Source organism: Hyalella azteca, unplaced genomic scaffold (assembly GCF_000764305.2).
Source record: "Hyalella azteca isolate HAZT.00-mixed unplaced genomic scaffold, Hazt_2.0.2 contig16811, whole genome shotgun sequence".
Taxonomy (NCBI): Eukaryota; Metazoa; Arthropoda; class Malacostraca; order Amphipoda; family Hyalellidae; genus Hyalella; species Hyalella azteca.
In genome coordinates, this window is record NW_025946619.1 from 90,284 (window position 1) to 114,998 (window position 24,715).

A 24,715-nucleotide genomic window follows, 5' to 3' on the forward strand; every position below is an offset into this window, starting at 1 on the left:
GAAAATATAAGATTAAAATAATTGGAAATGAAAGTAATGGAGCACAATATCCAATATCAATAATTTTGAAGATTCAACTTCAATTAAAATTAAAAAGTAATAAGCAGAACCCTTTCACTGAACCACGTATTTCTAGAATACATATGGTGGAAAAGTTTATTCAATAAATCCACGGTGAAAGGTAATAACTTTCAACTACATCTGCATGTGAAGAAGACCAGTTCAGACAATCAGTGTTGTCATCCCTGTAAAAGAATTAGTATAAAAGAAATAGTAACGACGTTATTTGCTTAGATGTACTGATGCTTGCACAGGGTTCTATACTAAATCTATGTTGATTGCGTTGGTCTTCAAGTCTCCTCATCAAGAATTTCAAATTAAAGAAAATTCCAAGAATATTCAGCACTATTTCAATAAAAAATATTCGTAGACCAGCTCCATCTTCAGTTCAAAACTTCAACAATCCACGCATAATTAACAGAAAAAAGTTTATACGGTTGAGATGATAGTTAATTGTTATTTTATTGCGCTAAGTTTCATTAAAAACACATTGATCTAAAATTAAAATAAAATCAATAATTGAAAGGTTTTTATATAACTTTTTCTGGCCATTTAGGCCTAATCTCCTCGGTGTCAATTTGGATCTTCTGTTTTGCTAATTGAAATTAGTGAACCATATTTGCCTGTATGCGTACATTGCGTAATTCCAGTCTTGTGACCGCTTGCCCGTAACAAAAATTAAAGTTTTGAACCTGATGATGGAGCTGGGTTCCGAAACATTTTGCTCTGAATTTTGCGTTTTTTTTTTAACTCGAGGGCAACTTGCGTATTAAGTTTCTTCATATATTAAGAGCGATTTGAAATTTATGTTTGTATAGACTGTTCTGTATTTTTATTTTGCATCAAAATGCATAACTATGTTGAAAAGAAGCAATTTCAATTGAAAGAAGCAATTTAAAATGTGTTAGCACACATTTTAAATTGCTTTTTCGCAATATTTTTCTGACAAATAAGCTCATAGTATTTATAGTGAAAATGAAGCTGCAATTATTTGAAAAAACATTGTTAGTAAATATCGTTTAAGTCGACTATGACAATTTCTCTAATGATCCAACATTTACGACCATCAACTGTTCGGTAACTACGATAATAGAATTGGGCTAATCATAAGCCATATTACATAAATGACAACAAATGACTGAAGTATTATTGCTGCAAAGTATCGTAAAGTGATCGGCCACTTTTGCCTCTTATCTTTAACGATTACGAGTGCGACATTTTGGTCGTGTGTCCCTCTCTAGACTGTCGTTCCCACGCTGCGTGATCAAGTGCCGCCCAGCCGCCAGCAGAGGGGCTGAGTATATAAAGCCCGCCAGCTCGGAGCGTCTGTCAGTTGAGCAACAGACGTTGGTAGTGTATGTGAGTAAAGTGTCACTGTTCCTAGCTTCTGACGCTTCACCGAGAGGGGAACTTTTACAAGGAAAATGATGCCGTTTCATCCTGTGTTGAGGGTAGCTGCCCGGGTGTGCAAGGTAAGAAACTGTGATGATATTGTATTGATTAAGTATTTTTTGTGCTGTATTAATATTATTCATCACAAGATATAATTATTCGTTTTATATTTTTTGTTACAGTCAAAGTAAATGATTGCTTTGGCTCTGCCCGTCTCTTGCAAGATAAAGTGTGTGTTATTAATTAATGGAAATGTGTAAATTAATTATTAATTAATTACAATTAATTAAAAGCACAATTACACAACACAAATTAATTAAACACAACACAATTAATTAAATTAATTGTGTAAATTGATTATTAATCCGATTGCCTGTGAATAATGTTTATTTAATTAATGATTTCCATAGCACTCGCTCGCTTCAAACATCCAGGGAGTGAAGCTGTATAATAATCAAACATGATAAATTTATTCAAAATAAAAGTGATATTTCATTATCAATTCTAGGAATCAATGAATGGAAATTGAGATATGATTCAAAATTTTGAGTATTTTATGTCTGGTCGGCTATGGCGTGTTAAAATTTTTCTTTGGATACTCTGCTCACTTCATGATACAAAATCCAGTGCAAACTCTAACATTGATGTTATTTTTTTACAGTTCATCAAACGAGTCGCGAAGCGGACACCAAAGTCTCAAGCTACCGAAGGCCCTGTCGTTCTCATCAGTCCGTCTTCGGTGGCTTGTCAACCAAGTCATCATAATGCAAGCAGAGCGTCGTGTAGCTCCATTTCAACATGGTCCACTACAAGACCAAAATTTGTGAACAGAAAGAGCGACAAAGGTTCTACGTGTCTTGAAAAATCCAACTGTAATTGTTCTTATTCATCTTCAAAGAACGACAAAGGTTCTACGTGTCTTGAAAAATCCAACCGTAATGGTTCTTATTCATCATATAGAAGCAAAAATAAAACTAAGTCGAGGGATCGAAGAGCTCTGGTTGCTCTAGCGTGCAGCGGTCCCGACGCCGAGTCGGCGCTTGAGAACGCCATCAACGAAATCCTCGAACTTCGGCTTTCCCAACAAGGTTTTAGTGAACGAGTGACGTCATTCTGCGTCGTCGATTTAGATGGGTGAAGATCTGTAACATCGTTGAAGAACACAAGATTTTAATCATCGGATCTGCATTGAAAATCTTGAAGCGTCTGGTATAGTCCACATCTATGGAACCCACTCGCGCATTTACACAACTACTGCTGCTGCGGGGAAACGTTTGGGTGATGTAACATTGGCCCTTATGTATGAAATCATTTTGAAGATTTGAGACTGCAAATCTACCAACTGTGATCGCATGTGCGGAGATGACTCCAAAGAGAAGTCAGTCGCGAGCAACACTCGTTTTTCGGCACTTCCACCATGCAAGAGTGGCAACCATCAAAGGTTTGAGATTTACTCTGTGCAATCCTAGTGAATTTCCGAGAAGATTTGCGACACTGATGGTGTTTTGAAGAAGATTTTCCGCGTCTGAATGGGAGACCTCAAATGAATGGGAGGCCTCAATGCTAAAGCTGGAAGCGACGAAAGGAACGATGAGAGGACGATGGGGGTGCATGTGCCGGAGACACAGAATGATAACGGAGAAAGACTATAATACGATTTCTGCCAGCTGAATGGACTTGTGATAACAGCTCCACACTGTTAACAGCTGTGGATGTTCCTCCACAGGAACATCCACAAAGCAACATGGGTATCTGCAGATGGAAAAGTAAAGAATCAGATCGACCACACCCTGATCAACGGTCAGTGGAGATCTTCAGTCCTGGACACGCAGTACAGAGAGGATCTGATTTCAATAGCGATTACTACTTCGTGTGGACGCACATCAAGCTGCGCCTCAGTACCTACAGAAACAGCAACAATGTAAAGCCGAGGTTAAATGTGAAACGGCTGAGAAATTACGAGGCGAGGAACAAGAACTGCGAGGCAGTCATAAACAAGCTGGACACGACCATGGAATAGAGCGAAAACATAGAGGAGGTATGGGGACAGCAGAGAAATGCCTACATCAAAGCGGCAGAAGAGGTGTTCGGCTACAAGAAATGGGAGAACAAGCCATGGATCAGCACTAACGCATGGAGAGTGATCTATTAGAGAAGAATTAACAAGACAAGGATTAAAAGTATCCGATCAGAAAGAATTAAAAACAGAATTAGAGAAGAGTACAGGGAGAAGGACAGGGACGTGAAGAGGAGCGTATATGAGAAGACAAATGAGGGTGGATGCCGGAGGAAGCAGAGAGAACACAGAACGCCGCGGAAGACGGAAGACAGAAAGAATTTTACAGAATCGTGAAGCGGCTGACAGGATAGAGTATCAGCCCCCAGATAAACTGCAGCCGTAAAGATTAAAAACGGGAAGCTGCTGGAGAGCAAAGAGGCCAGAATGGCAAGATAAAAAGAACATTTCCAGGAAGTTCTCATCAGGGAAGCAACAGGAGATATCACCACATGAGGAAGGACAGGGGATAGATATCCCAGATGAGGCAACAGATGTGGAGGGAATAAAGACCGCACTGAGGGCCCAATGGGATGGTGAAGCTCAAGGTGAAGCTCGTTCGATTCACCGCTGAGAACGCTAAAAAAATTGCAGGATTCCCTGACACTCCCAAATGTGCATTATGAAGTTACAGCTGGAATATTTAATACTGCGGATCCAACTCGGTTTCATTTGCAAAACAATAATTGTTTCTAAACAAAAAGTGACTAACTGGCCAACTGCTCGGGCAGAGGATTGAACTCGTGGCCAGAACATGCGAGCAGAGCAGCATTTTTATCTGGTATGAGGCGTCCAGCCTCTGTCATCATGTCACGATCGCCATTGCGATCTTTATGACGTCCAACATTCAAGATTTGCAATGTCACGATCATGATCTCGATCTTCGTGGCGTTTAGCTTACAGCGTTATATGTAATGATCGTGATCACGGCTTTTGAGGCGTCCAACTGTTACAATTTGTGATGATCACGATCACGATCTTTATGACGTTCAGCCTTCAAGACTCGCCATGTCACGATCTCGATCTTAGTGGCGTCTAGCCTCCAACGTTGTTATGTAACGATCGTGATCACGGCTTTTGAGGCGTCCAACTCGTGTCATGTGTCACGATCACGATAATGATCTGCAAGGTGTTCAGCATTGTAGTGTTGTTACCATTACTGTTATTTGTGTGTAATTTATTTTTGTACCTATTTAAAGCACAAAATTACGTTTGATATGATTGATTGTTAGAAGAACTTATGGTGCAGATTCATTTTATTCAACATTGCTCTAGGAGTCTAGCGGGTGTATATTTACCATAATAAAAGTATATAATCAGGATTTATTTTTCTATCCCATCATCACATAATGCGTGGAATAAAGTTTAGCCGGTTTAAACATCAAGAGGAATTATACAAGGAAATTTATCAATAGATGGAAGAATAATAGTTTGAAGAGGTGAATACAATCTGAATCAACTTAATTCTCATAGTTTCAATAGTCTCTCATCTCTAAATTAAAACTTTATGATGGAAATATCCAAGAGGTTATTTTTGGGTGATGACATAACATAACATAGCGATGTCGGCGCTGAAGTGTAGGCCTGATGTGGCCTGTCGCCGATTTTTTTCCTTCTCGTGACTTGTTCACAGAAGATCTAAAATCGTGTCATTTGACCGGATCTTTTCATGACTGACGATAGTTTGAAATAGCTACTATACTTCAACCGGGTTCGATATGGTGCTAGGCATTTAAAATCTGAACATATATTTTCCATAGCTTTATCTAGTCTGTTCTTGAACGCGTTCAATAAGTCGTTCATACTCGAAGCGCCAACGACGTAATCGGGGAGGCTGTTCCACATGTCGGTGATTCGAAGCGAGAAGTAATGTTGGCGCGTGGAGAAGTTGCAGCGCAGTTTTTTTAGTTTATAGCCGTGGCCCCTGGTGTTGGTTCTTGTTTCAAATTCTAGTAATCCTTCGGGGACCTTGTATAAACCATAGGTGTACTTGTATACTTCAATGAGGTCCCCAAGTAGACGGAAGCTTCATAATCTTTAATCTTTCTTCATAGGACTTGCCCTTCAAGCCTGGAATTATCCTTGTTGCACGTCTTTGAACATTCTATAATAATATTTTGTCCTTTTCAAATCTCGGTGACCACTCAACGTTACCAAACTCTAGATTCGGGCGCACGACAGCATGCAACAAACAACTGCTTCATCGCAGTTAACTAAACTGTCAAGATCATCTTGCAATTGCGCTTTATTTGACGCATCCTTCACTGTGTTATAAACTTTTGTGTCGTCGGCATACAGGGAGGCGGGAGCACACGTATGCCGTGTTGTGCAACTTAAGTATACCAATCGCACGACTTCGCTTGGAAGCAACTAGGCTCATGAAATTAGTATAGTACAACACGGTGTCAGCATTATAAATTTTTAATTTGAAAATATTTTAATCAGTCGAAGAGACTTGCAAAAATTGTGTGGTTTTTACTTTCAGTTAACAATGTGGATCTGTTACTAGAGGTTGTCGCCGTAGTGTTGTGGGAATGCAATTTTGCGTCGGGCACATTTGTTTCAATACATTATATAAACAGACACACAAACCAATAAGCTCGCTTCAACTTTTGAAGTGTTCAAATAAGGTCGATTATATTTTCAGCGATTGAAAAACGTGATATTTGGACTGAGAAAGGGACTGTTTACTTCAAAATTGAATTGGTTTCGCGTGGAAAGTGCCAGTCATTACCAACACATAAAACATGGGTGGAAATTAAATGGAATTTTACCTGAGTTTTTTTATTAGAGTGAAAATATGTTACAAGGTGTTAATGGAAAATTAATAATAAGTACATGAATAATAATGTAAATAATACCCATGCAACGTATGGAGCGCTTCAGGAGTAAATCTCATAAATAATCTAATGAACAAAACGTATATTTTCTATTCGGTGTTGCCAAGGTAGAGAGAAAATTATGATTTAATTGAAAAATATGACTCGTGAATTAGCTAACATTACAGTTTTACAGTATAAAATAATTTGGTAAACTGCGAATATTCAGGTAGTCAAATCCGGATTTTAGTAAACATGACATTTTTTTATTGCGTGTTACTGTGACTTGAGAAAAGGACAAGGAAATGGTTAGCAATCAGCTGACCTCGAACATCGAAGTTTTTTAGACATAAAATTACTTGCTTTGGGCCTGAGTTTGGGCTGAGTTATCCACTCAATTGTATTCTATGTAAAATTTAGGTCATTTATTATAATGTTTAGAATTGTGTGTGAGACTGTGGCTATGATTTGGCATACAAATTTTACCCTTTGAGTTATGTGTTTTGACTGAGAATGAGTCTGTGCACGACTGTGCAGTCTGTGCTCACTGTCGGCTGTCGCAGAAACCAGAGTGAGAGTGGCAGTGGCAGTGTTAGTGCTCTATGTCTGTGTGTGTGAGAGTTTTGCTTTAAAATTTAAAGTTAAAAAAGTGTCGGGCTACTCGGCTACAACTAAGCACAACAGAGTGTCTGTCAGAGTCAACAGTTAGATGGCATACTTTAATTCCTCAGTTATTCCTGTAGCTGTAAATAATTGCCTTTCTTTTTGACCAAGGCCCAAGAGATCATAGCCCTAACATTAAACATACAATATACATTTCAATTTGCTCCACCCGCGCTGGCTGCAAACAGGCTGTTCAGCTGTTGACTTACACTTAGCAAAGTAATACAGCCAGAATAAAAATATAATCTTCACTTAGTTCACTATCTTGGGACTGGGTCAGGACTCAGGTCAGGTCAAAAGGAATAAAAGGATGCCTTATTAGACATTTCAAAATAAAAATAGCTAATAGTTTCAAGTATTTAAAGTAGCCAGTCCTACATTAGTACAATATATTTATGTTAGAGAGATGACTTAGCACTTAGGTATGGAGAACCTTGAACTGGATTGGGTTTTTTCTATTTAATTTTGATGATAAAAATAGATTTGAATTACAAACAAATTGCTTTACATTGGAGAAAGATTGACCTCTAACAGACAAATTTTTTATGATCATTTTCTTTTGGTTTGGATTGATTTTTTTCCTAATTCAGTAATTGGCATTCAGTTCAACAGAATCATGCAGGATTCAGAGTGTATAACAACATTGAAAATTCTAATTGTTGGGGAAAGTGGTGTTGGAAAATCTAGGTAAGTTGAGCTTAGCACAAAAGTAATATAAATTATTCTTTGTTGCTCCAGAGCCCAGAGTACCGTACTTTATACATGCTTGATGCTCCCCAGTACACAAATTCCTTGATTTAGTTTTTCTCAATTACGTTGGCCAGCTAAAATTTATGACAGGGGTACTTCCTAATTAAATTTTAAATACTGCAAAAAGAAAACAAATGGAATTTTTATAGCGGAACTTACAAATAAACTAGTATACATTGAATTGTTGGCCTTTTTTGTTCTCGGATTTGGCCGATTTTAGGCAACCTGAATTATGTACCACTACCTCCTGGAGAAATACATTTCGTGGTACGCATATGTACCAACATGTAGTCAACGTGTTAAGAATGTGGTAAATTTGAGAAATTGGCTTTTTATGAAAGTTAGTTGATGGATTGTTCTCATGTAATTGAATAATGTGTATTTTTCATTTTTTGTGTATTGCAGTTTGCTCCTGAGGTTTACGGATGACACATTTGATCCAGAGCAGAGTGCAACAATTGGAGTCGACTTCAAAGTCAAGACCTTCACTGTGGAAGGCAACTGTACCAAACTTGCAATTTGGGTGTGTTTGAGCAGTGAAATTTCTATACCAATAATTTTTTTAACTGTTCAGGACTGTCTGGCTTTATTCTGTCATTATACACAACAAATCTTGTTTTCAATCTACAGAACAACTTTATTGTGTCATTCTACATTATAATACAATATTCTTCACCAGCAGGTTTTTTATACATTTAATGAATAATCAATTTCCCTGTCTGCTTAGGATTACCAATATTTATTCATGGTTTTTATGTAAATTTTAAATTGCAGGACACAGCAGGTCAAGAGAGATTCCGTACTCTGACTCCAAGCTACTACCGTGGTGGCCAGGGCGTGATCATGGTGTATGATGTTACTAACAGACACACATTCTCCAAACTGGATATGTGGTTGTCAGAAGTTGACACTTATGCAACCAAGCCTAACTTGGTTAGAATGCTGGTTGGCAATAAAATTGATAAGGTGAGAGTTTTCATAAGAGTAAAATTGTTGATGAAATAGGATTTCATAAACAATAAATTTGTTTATGATATTCTATTTCAGTGAACTTTATATCATCTTTTAGGTCTTCTGGTGATTACAGTTTGAAACAAAAAAAAAATCAGAACATACTGTCTATGAATTGCATAGGACAGAACTCTTTAATTTGTATGATCATATTCATATGATGATCATATACTATGTATATTTTATAAGAGGCAACCTGAATGGATAGTTATGGATTCATGTTCAACTCATGAATGTGTTCCATAAGTGTGGTGGGATGCGTATATAATAATAGTTTGTAACTTTTTTCTCAAAGTATATTGGGAGTTCTGTTTCTATCAAACAATAAAAAATATAACTCAGCACTCTGCAGTGAGTGACAGAGAGAGCATTTTCTTGTCGATGAAAACTTGAGGTCATGGACGGACGGACAGACAGACGGACATGGCGAGCACAATAGTGCATTTCTTCCATAAATGAGAAAATGCGCTAAAAAGAACTCTACAAAATTGTTTTAGGTTTTGCTTCATTAAAGAATGAATTGTATAGTTACTATATTTATTTAATATTCTACAGCCTGGTCGAGAGGTAAGCAGAGAGGAAGGATTGGCATTCGCTCGTCGTCATGCGATGTTGTTCATCGAAGCCTCTGCAAAAACACAGGATGGTGTTCAGTGTGCATTTGAAGAGTTAGTTCAAAAGGTGAGAATAATAGATACAAAGTTTTGATAGCATCTCATATAATTGTAAAATAGGTACTATTTTTAAAATTTGATTAAGAAAGGCAGTTATATGCATTGTTTAAATTTACTTTCAATTCAATTTAAATAGGTAATACTTTTAATAAAAGATACATTTGCTTACTTTGGTAATGAGTGTAAATTAGGCTGGTAGTATTGAACATTGTGTATTGATTTTTCAAAAGTATTCCATGTCGTTGAAAAGTTCACCACTTGCTACTTATTTTATGAACTTTGATGACTAATTTCATCAAAAATTTCTGTTACCTAATTAAAATATTAATGATAATGAATAGGTACTTGTTAGGCACTAGCAACACACTCGAAGATGTGACACGTGAAGTATGAAAAGGGAAAGAGTTTTTCTTAAAAAACTCAGCTCAAAAGTTTTTATTGATTGTGCATGGAGATAATAACATCTAGTAAGCAACAGTCAGGCTTCATAGGAGTAGTTAGGGCAGTCAGGCTCCCATAATGCAGCCAAAACAAATTTTGGCTGCATTATGGGAGTTAAAGGAGTCATGACTTTGGAGGTTGTACTGAAATTCATTTTGGGAACGTAGCATTTTGAAAAATTACAGAGCTATCTGTCATCACTGTCATTGATGCTTATCCAAAGAATGCAAAACTGATTTTAGTTTTTCCACTGATCCCAAAGGAAAACCTTTTCCATTATTTAACTTTTTCCTCTTTATTTTTTTGTCAGTTTATTATCTGTTTTTGATTTTACCAGGGATGCTAAAGCATGCTTATTTTAACTTTTGGACCCCCTTTTTTATGTGATGGGTTTTAATGAATTTGGTTTCCCACTCCTCTTTGTTGCTTCATTAAAACTAAAATGTTACTAGTCTGCATTTTCTTTACTTAAGACCTAAAAAAAACACTTTTTTTGCTATTGCATTAAGCAATATACTTTTGAACACTTTTGAACACTCACTACCTATTTCTTGAGCTCGAGTACAGTTCTTATGAATCTTAGTTACACAGCATGAAAATTTTACTGGTTCAATCTTAAAGCAGTATTGCTGTATGAAAATATTTTTTCAGATCCTGCAGACCCCAGGGCTGTGGGAAGTTGACAAAATTTGGTTTCCCACTCCTCTTTGTTGCTTCATTAAAACTAAAATGTTACTAGTCTGCATTTTCTTTACTTGGGACCTACCTACCACAAAAAAAAACGATTTTTTTTGCTATTGCATTAGGCAATATCACTACCTATTGCTTGAGCTGGAGTACAGTTCTTATAAATCTTAGTTACACAGCATAAAAATTTTACTGGTTCAATCTTTACACGTTGACTACGTATTGGTACATATGTGTACCACGAAATGTATTTCTCCAGGAGGTAGTGGTACATAATTCAGGTTGCCTAAAATCGGCCAAATCCGAGAACAAAAAAGGCCAAAAAGGCCGATAATTCCATGTATACTAGTTTATTTGTAGGTTCCGCTATAAAAATTCCATTTATTTTCTTATTGCAGTATTTAAAATTTAATTAGGAAGTACCCCTATCATAAATTTTAGCTTGCCAACGCAATTGAGAAAAACTAAGTCACGGAATTTGTCCGGAAAAAATGACCGTCCGGCAACCCTGCTTAAAAAAAGTACAAAAAATGGAATAATTGTTCAAGATGAAGCAATCGTAGTCAACGTGTTAAAGTAGTATTGCTGTATGAAAATATTTTTTCAGATCCTGCAGACACCAGGGCTGTGGGAAGTTGACAACAGGAGTCAGGGTGGAGGTTTCTCTGTCTCCAGAGAAGACACTGCTGCTCAACAGTCGAGCTGTGGTGGCTATTGCTCCCTTGTGTAGATTATGTTACAGCTGACCGTTATTGGACGAATTTGAGTCTTCGGTGACAGTTCACCACAAACTATTCCTGCATATGCACACTTTATTTCCTACCAATTTCGTTCTGTAGGACGAAATGAATCGTGGTCACTTAATTGCAAGTGACACATTCTTTTAAAAGCATTGGTTATATCATACATGTTTTGTATTTGGTGTCTGTTGGAGATTTTTGAGTTCAAGAGCCTTTCATACTTGGGTTCCGAATTTCATCACTAAATATAGCTTTTTTTTGATGTTCTGGAGTATTTTTCTATTGCAATCTTCCAGCGTTTTCCCTACCTTGTCTATATGGTCATATACTGAGAGTCTGGAAAACGACCTATTTTAATAATACATTTTAATGTTCAGAAATAAATGCTTAGTCCGATATAGTTTGTGTTTGCTGCTTGCGTTTGTAATAGGCTTCTAATTTTGAAGTGCACTGTAGATCACTAAAAAATTATAATAAATTATGGTATTATGCTAACCTTGTAATTGCTGTGTACTAAAACTGTAGTTGAAATTATGTTATTCCGAAGAGAGATTTTATGCTTTAACTTGTATGCGTTATGTGCTAATGACTGTTGGGGTAAAAGCATTGAGATGAGAATATCTCAGGATTTGTTTGACTCGACCTTGTATTATTTATCGTGACTATGTATCACATTTTGAGGTATATTTTCGGGTCACCTCTTACTAGCCGGTCACCTCTTGAATGGTTGTCATTCGAGCCTGAAAAATATGTACACATTGTGATTGATATCAATAGGAAATGATCAACTCGTGAAAACGGGCGATTCATTTAGTCAAGACCTGTGGGAGAAATTTTCATATTTACAACCACGTTTTCCAAGTTTATTCAATCCATTTTTCAAACCATTTCAAATATTGCTCATAATAAAATATATGGGATTTAGGTTACTTTTCTATGCAATATTGATATATGTTAATTCCTTTCAATAACCTTTGCAACCATGATCAGAATTGAACATATATGTGTGTAATACGGCATCCTTTGTAGAACTCGGTGAAAACATAACGTCTGTTCGTGTGGTGTTTGAAGTCGCTCTTAATTAGTTAGTCCTAAATTTTCTCTCCTTGTATTTATAATCAAAGTTATTATGTGTACCTCTTGTTTATCTGTTGAGCATTAAAAATACTATGCTGCTACTATGGTAATGCTATTAATGTTGAGAGTTGAAAAATCAGAAAGGAATTTTGTTCTACGGCAAAAATGTAAAGGATTGATGGATTATTCAGCGCAGTTTTATTGATTTTAATGCGAAAGCTTTAATGACATGGTTGAAAAATTTTTACTCTATCGAAGTGTTCTATCACATTTTGATGTTAGAACACACAAGTTTTTGTTTGCAGATGCAACAAGTTCTCGTGAGCTACGATAGCGAACATGCTAAGTCTTTTGGTACTGCCGTGGCAAACTCATGCCAGCTTCAATTTATAATTTCCTACTTTCGAGTCGATTTGCTTGTCAGTGAGTTCGTTAGCTGAATTGCGCAATAGGGTTCTTTTCACACGTGTAATATTGAATGCAGTTCTTAATATTATGTTAAAAACCATCAGTAATTTGTTACTAATAACCTCAACCGACATTGACAGATCAGTGTCCTCCTATATCGAATTCTTTGTTCAATAACCGTACTGATTGATCATGAACGTTTTTATTACCTCTATTTTAATCGAAATTGAGTTTTCGTGAATAGGTATGATGGCTGAAAGATGACATGCTTAAAATTTCACACATTAAGTTGTTGAAGTTGACTCTGAAAGTCATCTGATTATTAACGGCTAACGTTAAGTTTCACTTGATGCAAGTTAGGGTATAGTGTGATATTTTAATATAAGGATACGAATTTAAATATGATATCTACTGTAGTGAGATTACTAATACACGAGCTCAAGACGGATTTTTGTTTACCTTTTTCATGAAAACCAGACTTTTGATCGTCGGTGCTTTTGTTCTCTGCCGTTACAAAGGCATCGACTACACCACAGTTACAAAGACATCGACTACACCACAGTTACAAAGGCATCGACTACACCACAGTTACAAAGACATCAACTACACCACAGTTACAAAGGCATCAACTACACCACAGTTACAAAGACATCAGCTACACCCGAGTTACAAAGGCATCGACTACACCAGTTACAAAGGCATCGACTACACCAGTTACAAAGACATCGACTACACCAGAGTTACAAAGACATCGACTATAAGAGTTACAAAGACATCGACTAACCAGAGTTCCAAAGACATCGACTACACCAGAGTTACAAAGGCATCGACTACACCAGAGTTACAAAGGCATCAACTACACCGCAGTTACAAAGACATCAGCTACACCCGAGTTACAAAGGCATCGACTACACCAGTTACAAAGGCATCGACTACACCAGAGTTCCAAAGACATCGACTACACCAGAGTTACAAAGACATCGACTAACCAGAGTTACAAAGGTATCGACTACAAGAGTTTCAAAGACATCGACTACACCAGAGTTACAAAGGCATCGACTACAACAGAGTTACAAAGGCATCGACTACACCAGAGTTACAAAGACATCGACTACAACAGTGTTACAAAGGCAGCCGAGTCCCCGACAGCGGCTAAACTTTTATTATTACATTTTTTATTATTGTAAACATGTTCAACTGATTAAGGGAGAGATGGTCACGTCTGTTATTTCTCAACCTCTGTGCCGAAACGATTTCGAACGTTTTGACGGCCAGTAATGGTTCATTTTCAGTACCAGTTAGCTTGTGGTAAACACTAGTTTATTCCTAGTCAATGACAATCATCAGTACTTGGAATTCTTCGCAATTCGCTGCATAATCAACTAGCTAGTTCTTTTATTCTTTCACAATTTTTTTCAGCAATTGATTTGCAGATATGTCTTCGTATATAATTTTATATATAAATTTCAGTGTAAAAAATACTTTAGAAAATTTTTGAATTAAATAGATAATATTTTAATGTAGAAACTGCAGGGTACTGAAGAAACCGATGAAACTTTATTTTATTCAGTTATCCAAAAGGTTTTTATCTTTTCTCAGAAATGAATAGCTAACTGCGAGTAACGATGAAACCAATCGTCTTACAGGTTCGCTTTATTTCGAGACAGAGTAAAGAGACTGTGACGATTAGTAAATTTGTTTTTTTCATTAATTTGGACTTTTAATAACGGGCGTTGGCAACTTTACATCATGGTTACACAGCCCAGCGGACGCATTGTAACTTCTTGTTCAGCCGCTAGTCGCACAGGAAACTCCGCCATGACCTTCTCTTTCACGATGCAACAGTTGGTGGCTGGAAAGCGCAGTGCCTTTTAGGGTGACTGCCCAAATCGATGTGCATGTAAGGATGAATAAATGTCAAGTAGGAAAAAAGCAAATTAGTCTTCAAATGTTTTGCTAATGTAAATCGACCGTCAAGCCATGATCTCTTTTAGTACCGAGGTTAGCAAAATATTCAGCTAGCACACTTGCGAGATCCGAATTTTCCTTTAGTTTGTCACCAATGTATTTTACAGACCCATCAACTCATGTTATATAGCAGCAGTTTTATGATTTGCTTAGGTATTCCAGATTTATTTGCAAGATGAATCTTTGTATCAGATTGTTAGTTAGATATTCATTGCTGAACAAGAACCCGAGAACCGTGAACTCATTTGTCAGCTGCCGAACAAAGTTGTTGGATCTGCTAAGTTCAGTTCTCGTCCGAGCAGACTCTTTCCGATTCCGAATTCCGAGGTCAGTGCTTCATCAGTAGCTGTAGTGTGAGGTGTGCTAGCTGGATCGTTCCTCTTCCCATCTCATTTTGTTCCTCGCTTGAAAACTCTTCAGCGACTTATTTCTCGAGCATCGCTCTGCTTGTAAGTGCCGACTCCTATGCTACATGACGATCAAAACGTCACATATAGGGTTATTTACCACGCCCTCTCTTCTCTTTTTCGAAATCTGGCGCCGTTATTGACCCTGAACGTCTCGTATTGTTGTAGCTACGCTCACGGAGTTACCGACGTTACCAACAAATGCTTTAATTCTTTGCTGGTGAAGCTTTGTTTTGTTTGAATAGTTTATGACAAAAATTTTCACATGACAGCACTGCTTGTTAGTCGTCTCTGTTTTCTGACAGCCCGAGCAGTATTATCATTCTTTTGTTTCGTCGACGGTTCTTTGCGAGGTCGAAAACGTCAACATTTTAGATTGCAGAATCCGTTTCACAAAATTTGATATATTTTAAGAATTATAATTGAGATTTTTTGCCAAGCCAGTTTCTTCAAATAAAATTAAATAAATTATATATTACGTATAAATGTTATATACTTAGGTATTTTATTAATTGAAATATAATTAAAATTGCTGTAGATTTATCGTTTATTTGACTAGAAATTGTGCAGCATCGGCATCCATTCACAGCTGTTATCTTGATTGATAACAGGATCTCGATAAGAAATTATGAAATTGGTGCTGCATAATAATGCATTTTTTAATATTAATGCTGCGTATTTGGGTTCAGCTTCAAGAAAGAAGACATACCCTACTATATTATGACAGATAATTCCAAACTGAAATTTGAGAGTTAAAATTAAAGAGTTGACTCTTATTCTGAATTTCTGGACATTCATTGGATATTTTACGTCAGTTAACATGAATATATTTACTCGCACACTGCTTTGGCATCTTGAATGTCACAATTATTACATGCATAATGTTCATATCGATGTCATTAGAAAATCAGTCACTCGAGTATTGTAATGTGGTTTATTATATATCATTATACACTACGTTGAGTATTGATCGCCGTCAATATTTTTCATTCATTTTTTGAGCCAATAATTATATTGCTTTTATATTGCTTTTTGTTTGGCTAAAATGAGGCACGCACGATTACTTTAAGCAGATATTTAATTATTATAAGTTCTGAGTTGATTCACAAATTCTCCGTTTCAGTCCAAACAATAAATTATGAGATTTCTCAAAATCCTGGCTGAACTTTTCTCATACCTCTATTTCGAATCAAGCGTTTATTGTCATTAAATTATCGGAGGAAGCACTAGCATGAATTCAGGCCGTTTTCGACACTTCGATTGGTCTTCAAGTTCGCCTAGTTTTTATACAAGCTCGTTATCTTGTTCTAAACTTTTTACTAACTTCGCAAACGCATTTTTTCTTGCTTATTCGTTTGCAAGCGCTTTCGTTGACCTCGTAAACACTCCTCTTGATTACTATAGCAATGTGAATACATTTTACGCTAATGATCGATCGACTTTAAAAATAGAAGACACGTGACTCTGTCATACCTATTGCTTTGAGAACGCGCGATTTTTACTATTTTACTTGAGAATACGGGCTTCTATACATGTATTACCTAGCCTCTAAAACACGAGCGTTTTCAATACTTGGCCCCGAAAACACGTTTTTTCTCTAAACACAGGTTCGAAAACTCGCAGTTTTTAACCATTTTGTAAAAAAAACGTACTTCTTCATTACGCTACCTCAAAATACAAAATTCTTTCATATTTAGCCTCGCATAAACGCCCTTCAGTATTCAGACACAAAAAAATTGCAATAGTATGCATGGTAACCTCTCGAACGTAAATACACGCTTGAGTGTGTTTACCGTATAGTATTATAGTAGTATTCATAGTACTAATTGGTAACCTCTCGATCATAAACACACGCTTGTGAGTGTTTATTTGATAATATGCTTCTTAGTTTTCCGTTCACCTTGCCAACGTCGTCGGTTTGCGCGGTTTTCACTGGTGCCTTCAGCTTGTGTGGCGAGTCCAGCGCTGTTGCTGGCCTTGATCGAGAGGCCCCTTGACGTACTGTAGGCGGCATTGCATGAGCGTGGCCTTGAACTTAACACTAATGAGTAACTTATTTCCATTATTTGCTATTACTCAATACATGCGGTAATATATGCATGTTTACTGGTGTTTTTAGAACATAAACCTCGCAACTGAAGAATCAACATTTTACTTCATTTCTTCAGTGATATTCAGTTGCTATATAGAGTGAAGCCTAAGTCTCTACGCAAACGCAACCAAGACCGGTCTTCAAACCAGAATTTATTTAATCTGTACAGAAGCAACACGTGCAGTTTGAAATATATATGAATGACATTTGCTGAATGACGTTTGCTAAAAGTAAAGGAAAGGTAAAGCAAAGTGAAGTAAGACAAATAGGAAAGTGAACGAATAGGATCGCTAAGTGGGACGTTTAACACTGTTTTATCATCGTCTAAAGAACGCCTGACGGCTCTGCTCTTAACAACAGACGAGACGATTATGTTTTAAACACACAAAGACAGAATTTATAATAATATTTAATTATTATATGTTCTGAGTTGGTTCAAAAATTCTCTTTTTCAGTCCAACAATAAATTAGGAGATTTTTCAAAATCCTGGCTGAACTTTTCCGTATGCCTCTACTTTGAATCAAGCGTTTATCGTCAGAAACATCGGAGGAACTACTAGCATGAATGCAGGCTCTCGTTTTCAACACTTCTATTGGTCTTCAAGTTCGCTTAGTTTTTATACAAGCAAGTCATCTTGTTCTAAACTTTTTACAAACTTCGCAAATGCATTTTTTCTTGCACAAAGACCCATTAGTACTTGATGAATTTTAACTCTTCTTGAACTGTGTACGATCACGAATAGCATTAATCGGCTCGGGAATGTGAATATAACAACAAGAATTTTCAAACGATAACTCAGTTGTCCTGTTTTAATTAACGTTAATGTGGCACTTTTTTTTCTTAATTCTCGGTTCTAAACTTTGAATTGCCTGAGTGGTGCCGAATTCAGGGAGGAATTGGATTACGTCGCCAGACGCAATCCAATTCCTAGAGATGGTATAGAAACTTCTAATGTTACTGGTATTTACTTCCACTGTTATTTTAAAATTTACATGAAAATTCGATGTAGGGCTGCTACGCGGCTATATAAGGTGTCTTTTTCATAGGGGATAAATATCTGAAGCTTGTTATTTTCTGGCGTGCACTTATGAGATTTTCCAGAAGCTATAATATTTTTTAAAAAAGTTGCTTCACAGAAGTATGCTCTATTGACATGTTGCTGTGCATGTGATTGGGCTTGAACAGACGCGAGTGAAAAGACGGTCAGAACTTCCAATGTTGCTGTTATTTACTTCAAATAATATTTCAAATTTTACATGAAAATATCTCAATTTTCTACCGCAAAGTATTTTAATCTGATTTAAGAGCCAATAGAAGTCAAATTTGCTTCAAGAGTTGCAAAATAATGCGTAATTGCAGCAAATAATTATAATTTCAAGTTTACAGAAATTTTGCAATGACTGAAAATCGCAATGCTATGCAGTAAAAGTTCATTAATTCGTGCACCCAAAAACCAATTTGCATTCAGATACCGAAGCAGTACCTGCGTAAATTCTTGCTATATTTTATTCTATACATTAGTCATTTCTAATTTCACTATACTACACACATGACTCATTCCTAAATTGATCCCATTTGTGATCCATGTGCGCGTGAGCTCATTTTTCAGTATTCCTGTAACCCCCCTTAATGCGGGTGGAGGGGTGGAACCGCGGCCTCTCATCCGGTTGTGCTGTACGCGATATGCAGCCCGCGTCACGCAGTGCTCGTTGAATCATAAAGTTATTCATGTACTTATTACAGCGTATGTGCAGTTATACACTATATTTTATACTTACTATACGCTAGTATAAGTATAATGTACATATTACTTTCTGGGAGGGCGGAGGCGTTGTGCAAAATAATGCAGAAATAGAATATGTTTTGGTAGGATATTTTGTATCATTGTATTTTGTATCATTGTCAAGCTTTTGAAAATATTATTGCTGATATTTATTAGTGGGATTGCTTTTTTCAGGTGAAAAGCATTGATCTTAAGATCATGAAAGATTATTTCGATAAGGGAAGTTTAATTGCTACTAAAAATTTCGCGGTAAATAGCATGCTGTGCTGTATAGCGCAGCAACCCGCTTGCCATCTTTTCAAAGAGATATGCTGGTGAAATAAGAAATCTGCTTTGTCACCAACTAATTTTCGATTTAAATTGACATGATAGTTTTTGCTGTGTATTACATTATTGTTAGTTTTTTTATGGATAGTTTTTTGTCTCTATCAATTTTAGTTCTTATGATTTGTTGTTGCGAGTTAGATTACTTAATATCTAGCAGGTCGCTGGAAACATATTTATATTGGATGCCAATTTTTACCTATACGACTACCAATATTTATGACTTGCGTGATATGAACGTTATTTAATTAATAAGGGTTATTTAATGTATGAGCTTTATTTAATGAATGACCGTTATTTGTTGAAAGAACGTTATTTAATGATTGAACGTTATTTAATGAATGAACGTAATTTAATGAGTATTATCAGTATTGTTTGCCTTATAGGTGTTTACACTCGTTCATTCACCTCAAGTTACGGTGCATAGCGCAGTCACATTATTTATAGCTATTTTCGTTTTAGCTTTACGTCGACTAGGATTCATTTAAAAAGATTAAAATTTTCATCTATAGCACTGATCGTTTATTGTTAGAATATATTGTCAGCTCTCTCACGACTGATTGAAGTGCGCATTTGAAGAATGGATGATTTTCAGGATAAATTCTGAATAATGGATGATTTTCAGGATAAATTCTGGATTTGAATGAGGTGCTACCTGTGAATTTACCATAATGTAAATTTTTGTAGATAATATCCTCGAGATGTTAAAGTTCGTATATAATAAATTCAGCAGTCTCGTTCTCACCAGATAGGGGTTATTGTTCTCCTTATCTCTTATCAGAGCATAAGGCATAACTGTTATGAAGATATCCACCAACTTGCAGTTATATAAGTTGATTATATTGCACGTAGTCGCTGGTATCGAGATTATAAACATTATTATTTATAAATTCCTTAAGTACGTAGCCATCCGAAATTGCTGATGCTGTTTTTCATTTCTGCTTGAAACAGTCAGAAGTGGCGAATGCCATTATTTGGCGTATTGAAAGCGATCGCGGCAGAACGCATACGAATGACGGAAGCTGAAAAAAGGTTTCCTTTGACGCTGGAATTTTGTTGTAACTTGAGTAGAGGATAATTTGAACAATGAAAACACGAATTTTTTTTTTAAATATTCTACATGCGAGGCAGTTGCACGAGTTTTTTTTGCCACCATGCGTGGCAGCTGCATGAGTTCCTTGCCACCACGCGTGGCAGTTGCATGAGTTCCTTGCCACCACGCGTGGCAGTTGCATGAGTTCCTTGCCACCACGCGTGGCAGTTGCATGAGTTCCTTGCCACCACGCGNACTGTCTCTTATACACATCTGATGTGTATAAGAGACAGACGCGTGGCAGTTGCATGAGTCCCTTGCCACCACGCGTGGCAGTAGCGTGAATTTCTTAAGCGAAGGTAGTGGTCCCAACGAATAAAAAATAGGATTAATAGGACATGTTTTCGGCGACGGGATTTCATGCTCTCGATCGCCAGTCCCTTTGCTTTTAAATTATAAGCTAAGACGAAGTCAAACTGATTTTGGTTTTAGGAAGGGTAGAAGAATATTTATACGCGTGCACGGAATGGCGTGCTAAGTTAACGGAACAATATAATATTTCTTAGAAGGTCAGATAGTTCCTCCCGCAAAGTAACATCAATAATTTATTTGTCTTGAATTTTTTTCAGTCTTATTTGAGAAGCCATATATTGCTCATTCCTATAGATATCTCATTCTTCACACTGTTGCGCGTTTGTTTTTTGTCTTTTATATTCTCTTTCTTGATCATTTGTTATAAGATCGTCAGAATGTGTGTGCCTTTTGTTAAGGAATTTTATGATGCATCCATGAAAAATATTCCAGCACGTGCATTGAAATATTATTATCCGCTATATTTCCATTTACATACTCAGAATTTATTTTTAAAATGGTGAACTCTTGGTGGAATCATTTATTTAGAAACCGCAATTTCTTTTAATAAGTATTTCGCTTCTGAATATCACACTGAGAAAAATGAACAGGTCATGTTTTCAAAATAGTGACACACTTTCCTCTCTTCCTAACATACTGATATGCCCTCTTACCGGGAATCACTGCGGGCAAGTATGACCCACACTACGACGAAAAGTTTATCACTATTTAGACAAATTTTCACTCATTTCTCTGAGTGGACGTATGCATTTTCTGGCCTCTCATCTAAGCGCCTTCAATGATTTTCAAAAAGCTCTTCATATTCCTGGCACGTGTTGCCTCTGACGTGTCCGCCTCTCAAGATTTTAGGTATTTTTGTTATGAGGTTTTACGATGCGTTGCCGGGGGCCTGTGATTGATGCGAGGCTCGGTCAACATGATTTTGCTTTATGCACTTCTTGCTATACATGATAGAAATGAGTAAGATGCACTTCTGAAATTCTAGTTGATATGCTTTAGAGATGAATAACATAGACTTCTGAAGTTCTAGTTGATATGCTTTAGAGATGAATAACATAGACTTCTGAAGTTCTAGTTGATATGCTTTAGAGATGAGTAACATGCACTTCAGAAGGTCTTGTTGATATGCTTTAGAGATGAATAACATAGACTTCTGAAGTTCTAGTTGACATGCTTTNTTTTATTGGAACCACTTGGAAATTGACATGTTGGGAAGCTTGCCGTTCATTTATATGCAAGGGCACGCGCTTCTGTTCGACGCTATCGCATGATCGTGATTCGGTAGCTGGTCCAAGTTGAAGATGCAGTGCAACCTACAGTTAATGCAATCTTTGGTGGAGGCATGGCAAACTTTGGTGAAAGCAAGATAATCTTTGGTGCAATCAAGGCAATCGTTGGTATTTTCGGCCTCTCCGAATTTGATTCTGAACTGATGGATGTATGATATATCATATACATATTTTTATTACAAATTAGATTCAATATTTCAATTACTGGTTTACTTGTTGGATTAATGAATGACTTACAATAAGCATAGCGATCCTGGTATTAGCGTAAATATATACGAGTGAAGTGTTTGCGCGCGTGTCTTCATAGCCGTAGGGGTTACAGTTTATTGTGAAACATTTTATTTGTGCAACTTTTACTGAAGACATTATTAATGCGTGTGGGCGTCTCCGACCATTATTTAAATTGTAAATTAGCCCATGATCATGTTTATCTATAGCATAGGTAAATACGCGCTGGCTATCCGACGTTCAAATATGTTGGTCGCACATTATGCATGCCAGAGATGAATTATTAATCGCGTGAAAGTTAAACCAGTATTAACAAAATCAAGGTAAACTTGATCAAATTTTGAACCCAGTGACGCACGTTGATGCCAATACGTGCTGTGTACGTGAGTCGTATTTAGATGTACGGTTGCAATGTCACGATTTACCTACTTAGCGATGCAGGTTAACCATGCACTGAGAGAAGCAGCAATTCCTTGTCTATATGCACTTTCTGACCTTACATGGGTCATCTTGACTCAGTTTGGACCTGCATAAGGATGTATCAGTGCCACGCGCGCCTTCTGTTCATAATGTGGTAAGAAAGTGTGTAACTATTTGAACAGAATGAACCATTTAATTTTTTGAATGCATGCACGGTGTTGAACTCGAATATTTAATATATCGAACGTTGAACACAAGCATCGATTGCATTATCGAAAAACGCAAAACATTTGGTACGTTAAAGAATCGTTCAGTTGATTTTTTTGTTTAATTTCTTGTAGGAAATGAGACTCTCGGACGATCGATGACGGTCGTTAGCAACCGAAGTAAACTCTGGAAAGCAAGTCTAATGACCTGGAATATAAACATCATCCTAAACCTTCGTCGTGTCCTGGAAGTACGTACTGCATTTGCGTGGGACACATGAAAAATGAATACTCATAACTCTTTATTAAATTATAGTTTGCTTGTTTAAATTTCGTTTCCTGGAATTTCGCAATAAATTAATTACAGTGTGTGTAGTGTTAGTGCGATTCTGAAAGTACTGCAATCTATCAGTTGCGTTGGACACATGAAAAATGTATACTCATAACTCTTTATTAAATTATAGTTTGCTTGTTTACATTTCGTTTCCAGGAATTTCGCAATAAATTAATTACAGTATGTGTAGTGTTAGTGCGAGGTAAAGATGGCTCGCCTTCATATAGTGATTTATAAGCTTTAATGTTCAATCTGAAATCATCAAAATATAAGAACATTTTAAAATAACACAGAAGCACAATAGCATCGCAATTTAGACCAAGTCAGGCATCTCGAAGCTCACACGTGGTAGACTCTTAGATCAATCCGTCTTCTTAATGAATCTGAAACAAATAATAGGATTACTTGAGTATTGTGGAAATTATTCAACTTTTTATGAGCTCTGTTTTTTTTGTGTCACCCTGTATTTAATGGTTCTTGGCTGTACCATATCTGAGTCTTTTACATGCTGCGTACATGCATGTCTACGGCCGACATCATGTCTGTGTAGGTTTGCACTGAATATTTCAACAATGGTCATTTTTGTATATATTTTATGTATTTAGTTCCACTATATATTTAATTTTTGTCATGAATTTTGTTTTCGATCTTACTGTGTACTTATCCATTATTTTGCTTGCCTTTCGGATAGACAAAATCCTGTGGCGCTTGCGATGTTCAAATTGAGATTAAAAAATAATTTGGATGCCCTTCAAATTTAATGCAACTCTGAACGCTATTTATTGAATAAAATATGAACAATAAATATGAGAATGGAAAGCACGTTTGAAAAGGATTCAATCTGCCTTCTATCTAAAAAAACGAATTAAATTCAAAGATTATTGTCTATAAATGAATTGCCAGTTTCTTTCATTGGTTGTTAACACTTTACAAGAAACTTCTTGTGGCTATCATTTTCCACATGAAAATAATTGCCAGCTAATATTTATAAAAACTTTGTTTAGAGGTCAACGATTGATTTTCGTTAGTACTTACTTACACTCAATCTCCTGAAAAAAAAGTTGAATCACATGTTGAATACTGACGCAGCTGTTGCTCAGCACTTGCATGACTCGTGGGAAATGCCTTGCTTGGCTCTGTTGCTATGGGCAGTAGGCTGCTCTCAACCAGGTCAAAATCCTCATGTCTACACGTGTGTAATTCTATGTATAATTCATATCCATGTGTACGGCTTCCTTTTTTAGCGCATTTTCTCATTTAAGAAAAAAATGCACTATTGTGCTCGCCATGTCCGTCTGTCCGTCCGTGACTTCATGTTTTCGTCGACGGGAAAATGCGCTCTCTGTCACTCACTGCAGTGAGTACATGAGTTATATTTTTTCACTAGTAGGGATTACTCTGTCCAAATCTGTATCTCTCACACGTGGGAAATTGATAGGTATAGTAGTTGATAGGCAGTTTATACGGGTCAGTGAACCGC

The 24,715-nt window shown here is 36.7% G+C and overlaps 1 protein-coding gene and 1 long non-coding RNA gene across 2 annotated transcripts; both read left to right on the plus strand.

Moving 5' to 3' along the window:
* Positions 1-1,409: 1,409 nt before the first annotated feature.
* Positions 1,410-4,828, plus strand: LOC108680279. The gene is made up of 2 exons (XR_001931418.2): positions 1,410-1,532; positions 2,114-4,828. It is a non-coding gene; the product is annotated as an uncharacterized LOC108680279 (long non-coding RNA).
* Positions 4,829-7,449: 2,621 nt separating this feature from the next.
* On the plus strand, positions 7,450-13,226 carry LOC108680326 (ras-related protein Rab-18-B). The gene is made up of 5 exons (XM_018169132.2): positions 7,450-7,677; positions 8,146-8,263; positions 8,515-8,706; positions 9,307-9,432; positions 11,161-13,226. Exons 1-5 carry the CDS (start codon positions 7,607-7,609, stop codon positions 11,281-11,283), a joined length of 630 nt encoding a protein of 209 aa, XP_018024621.1. The 5' UTR covers positions 7,450-7,606; the 3' UTR covers positions 11,284-13,226.
* The last annotated feature ends 11,489 nt before the right edge of the window (positions 13,227-24,715 follow it).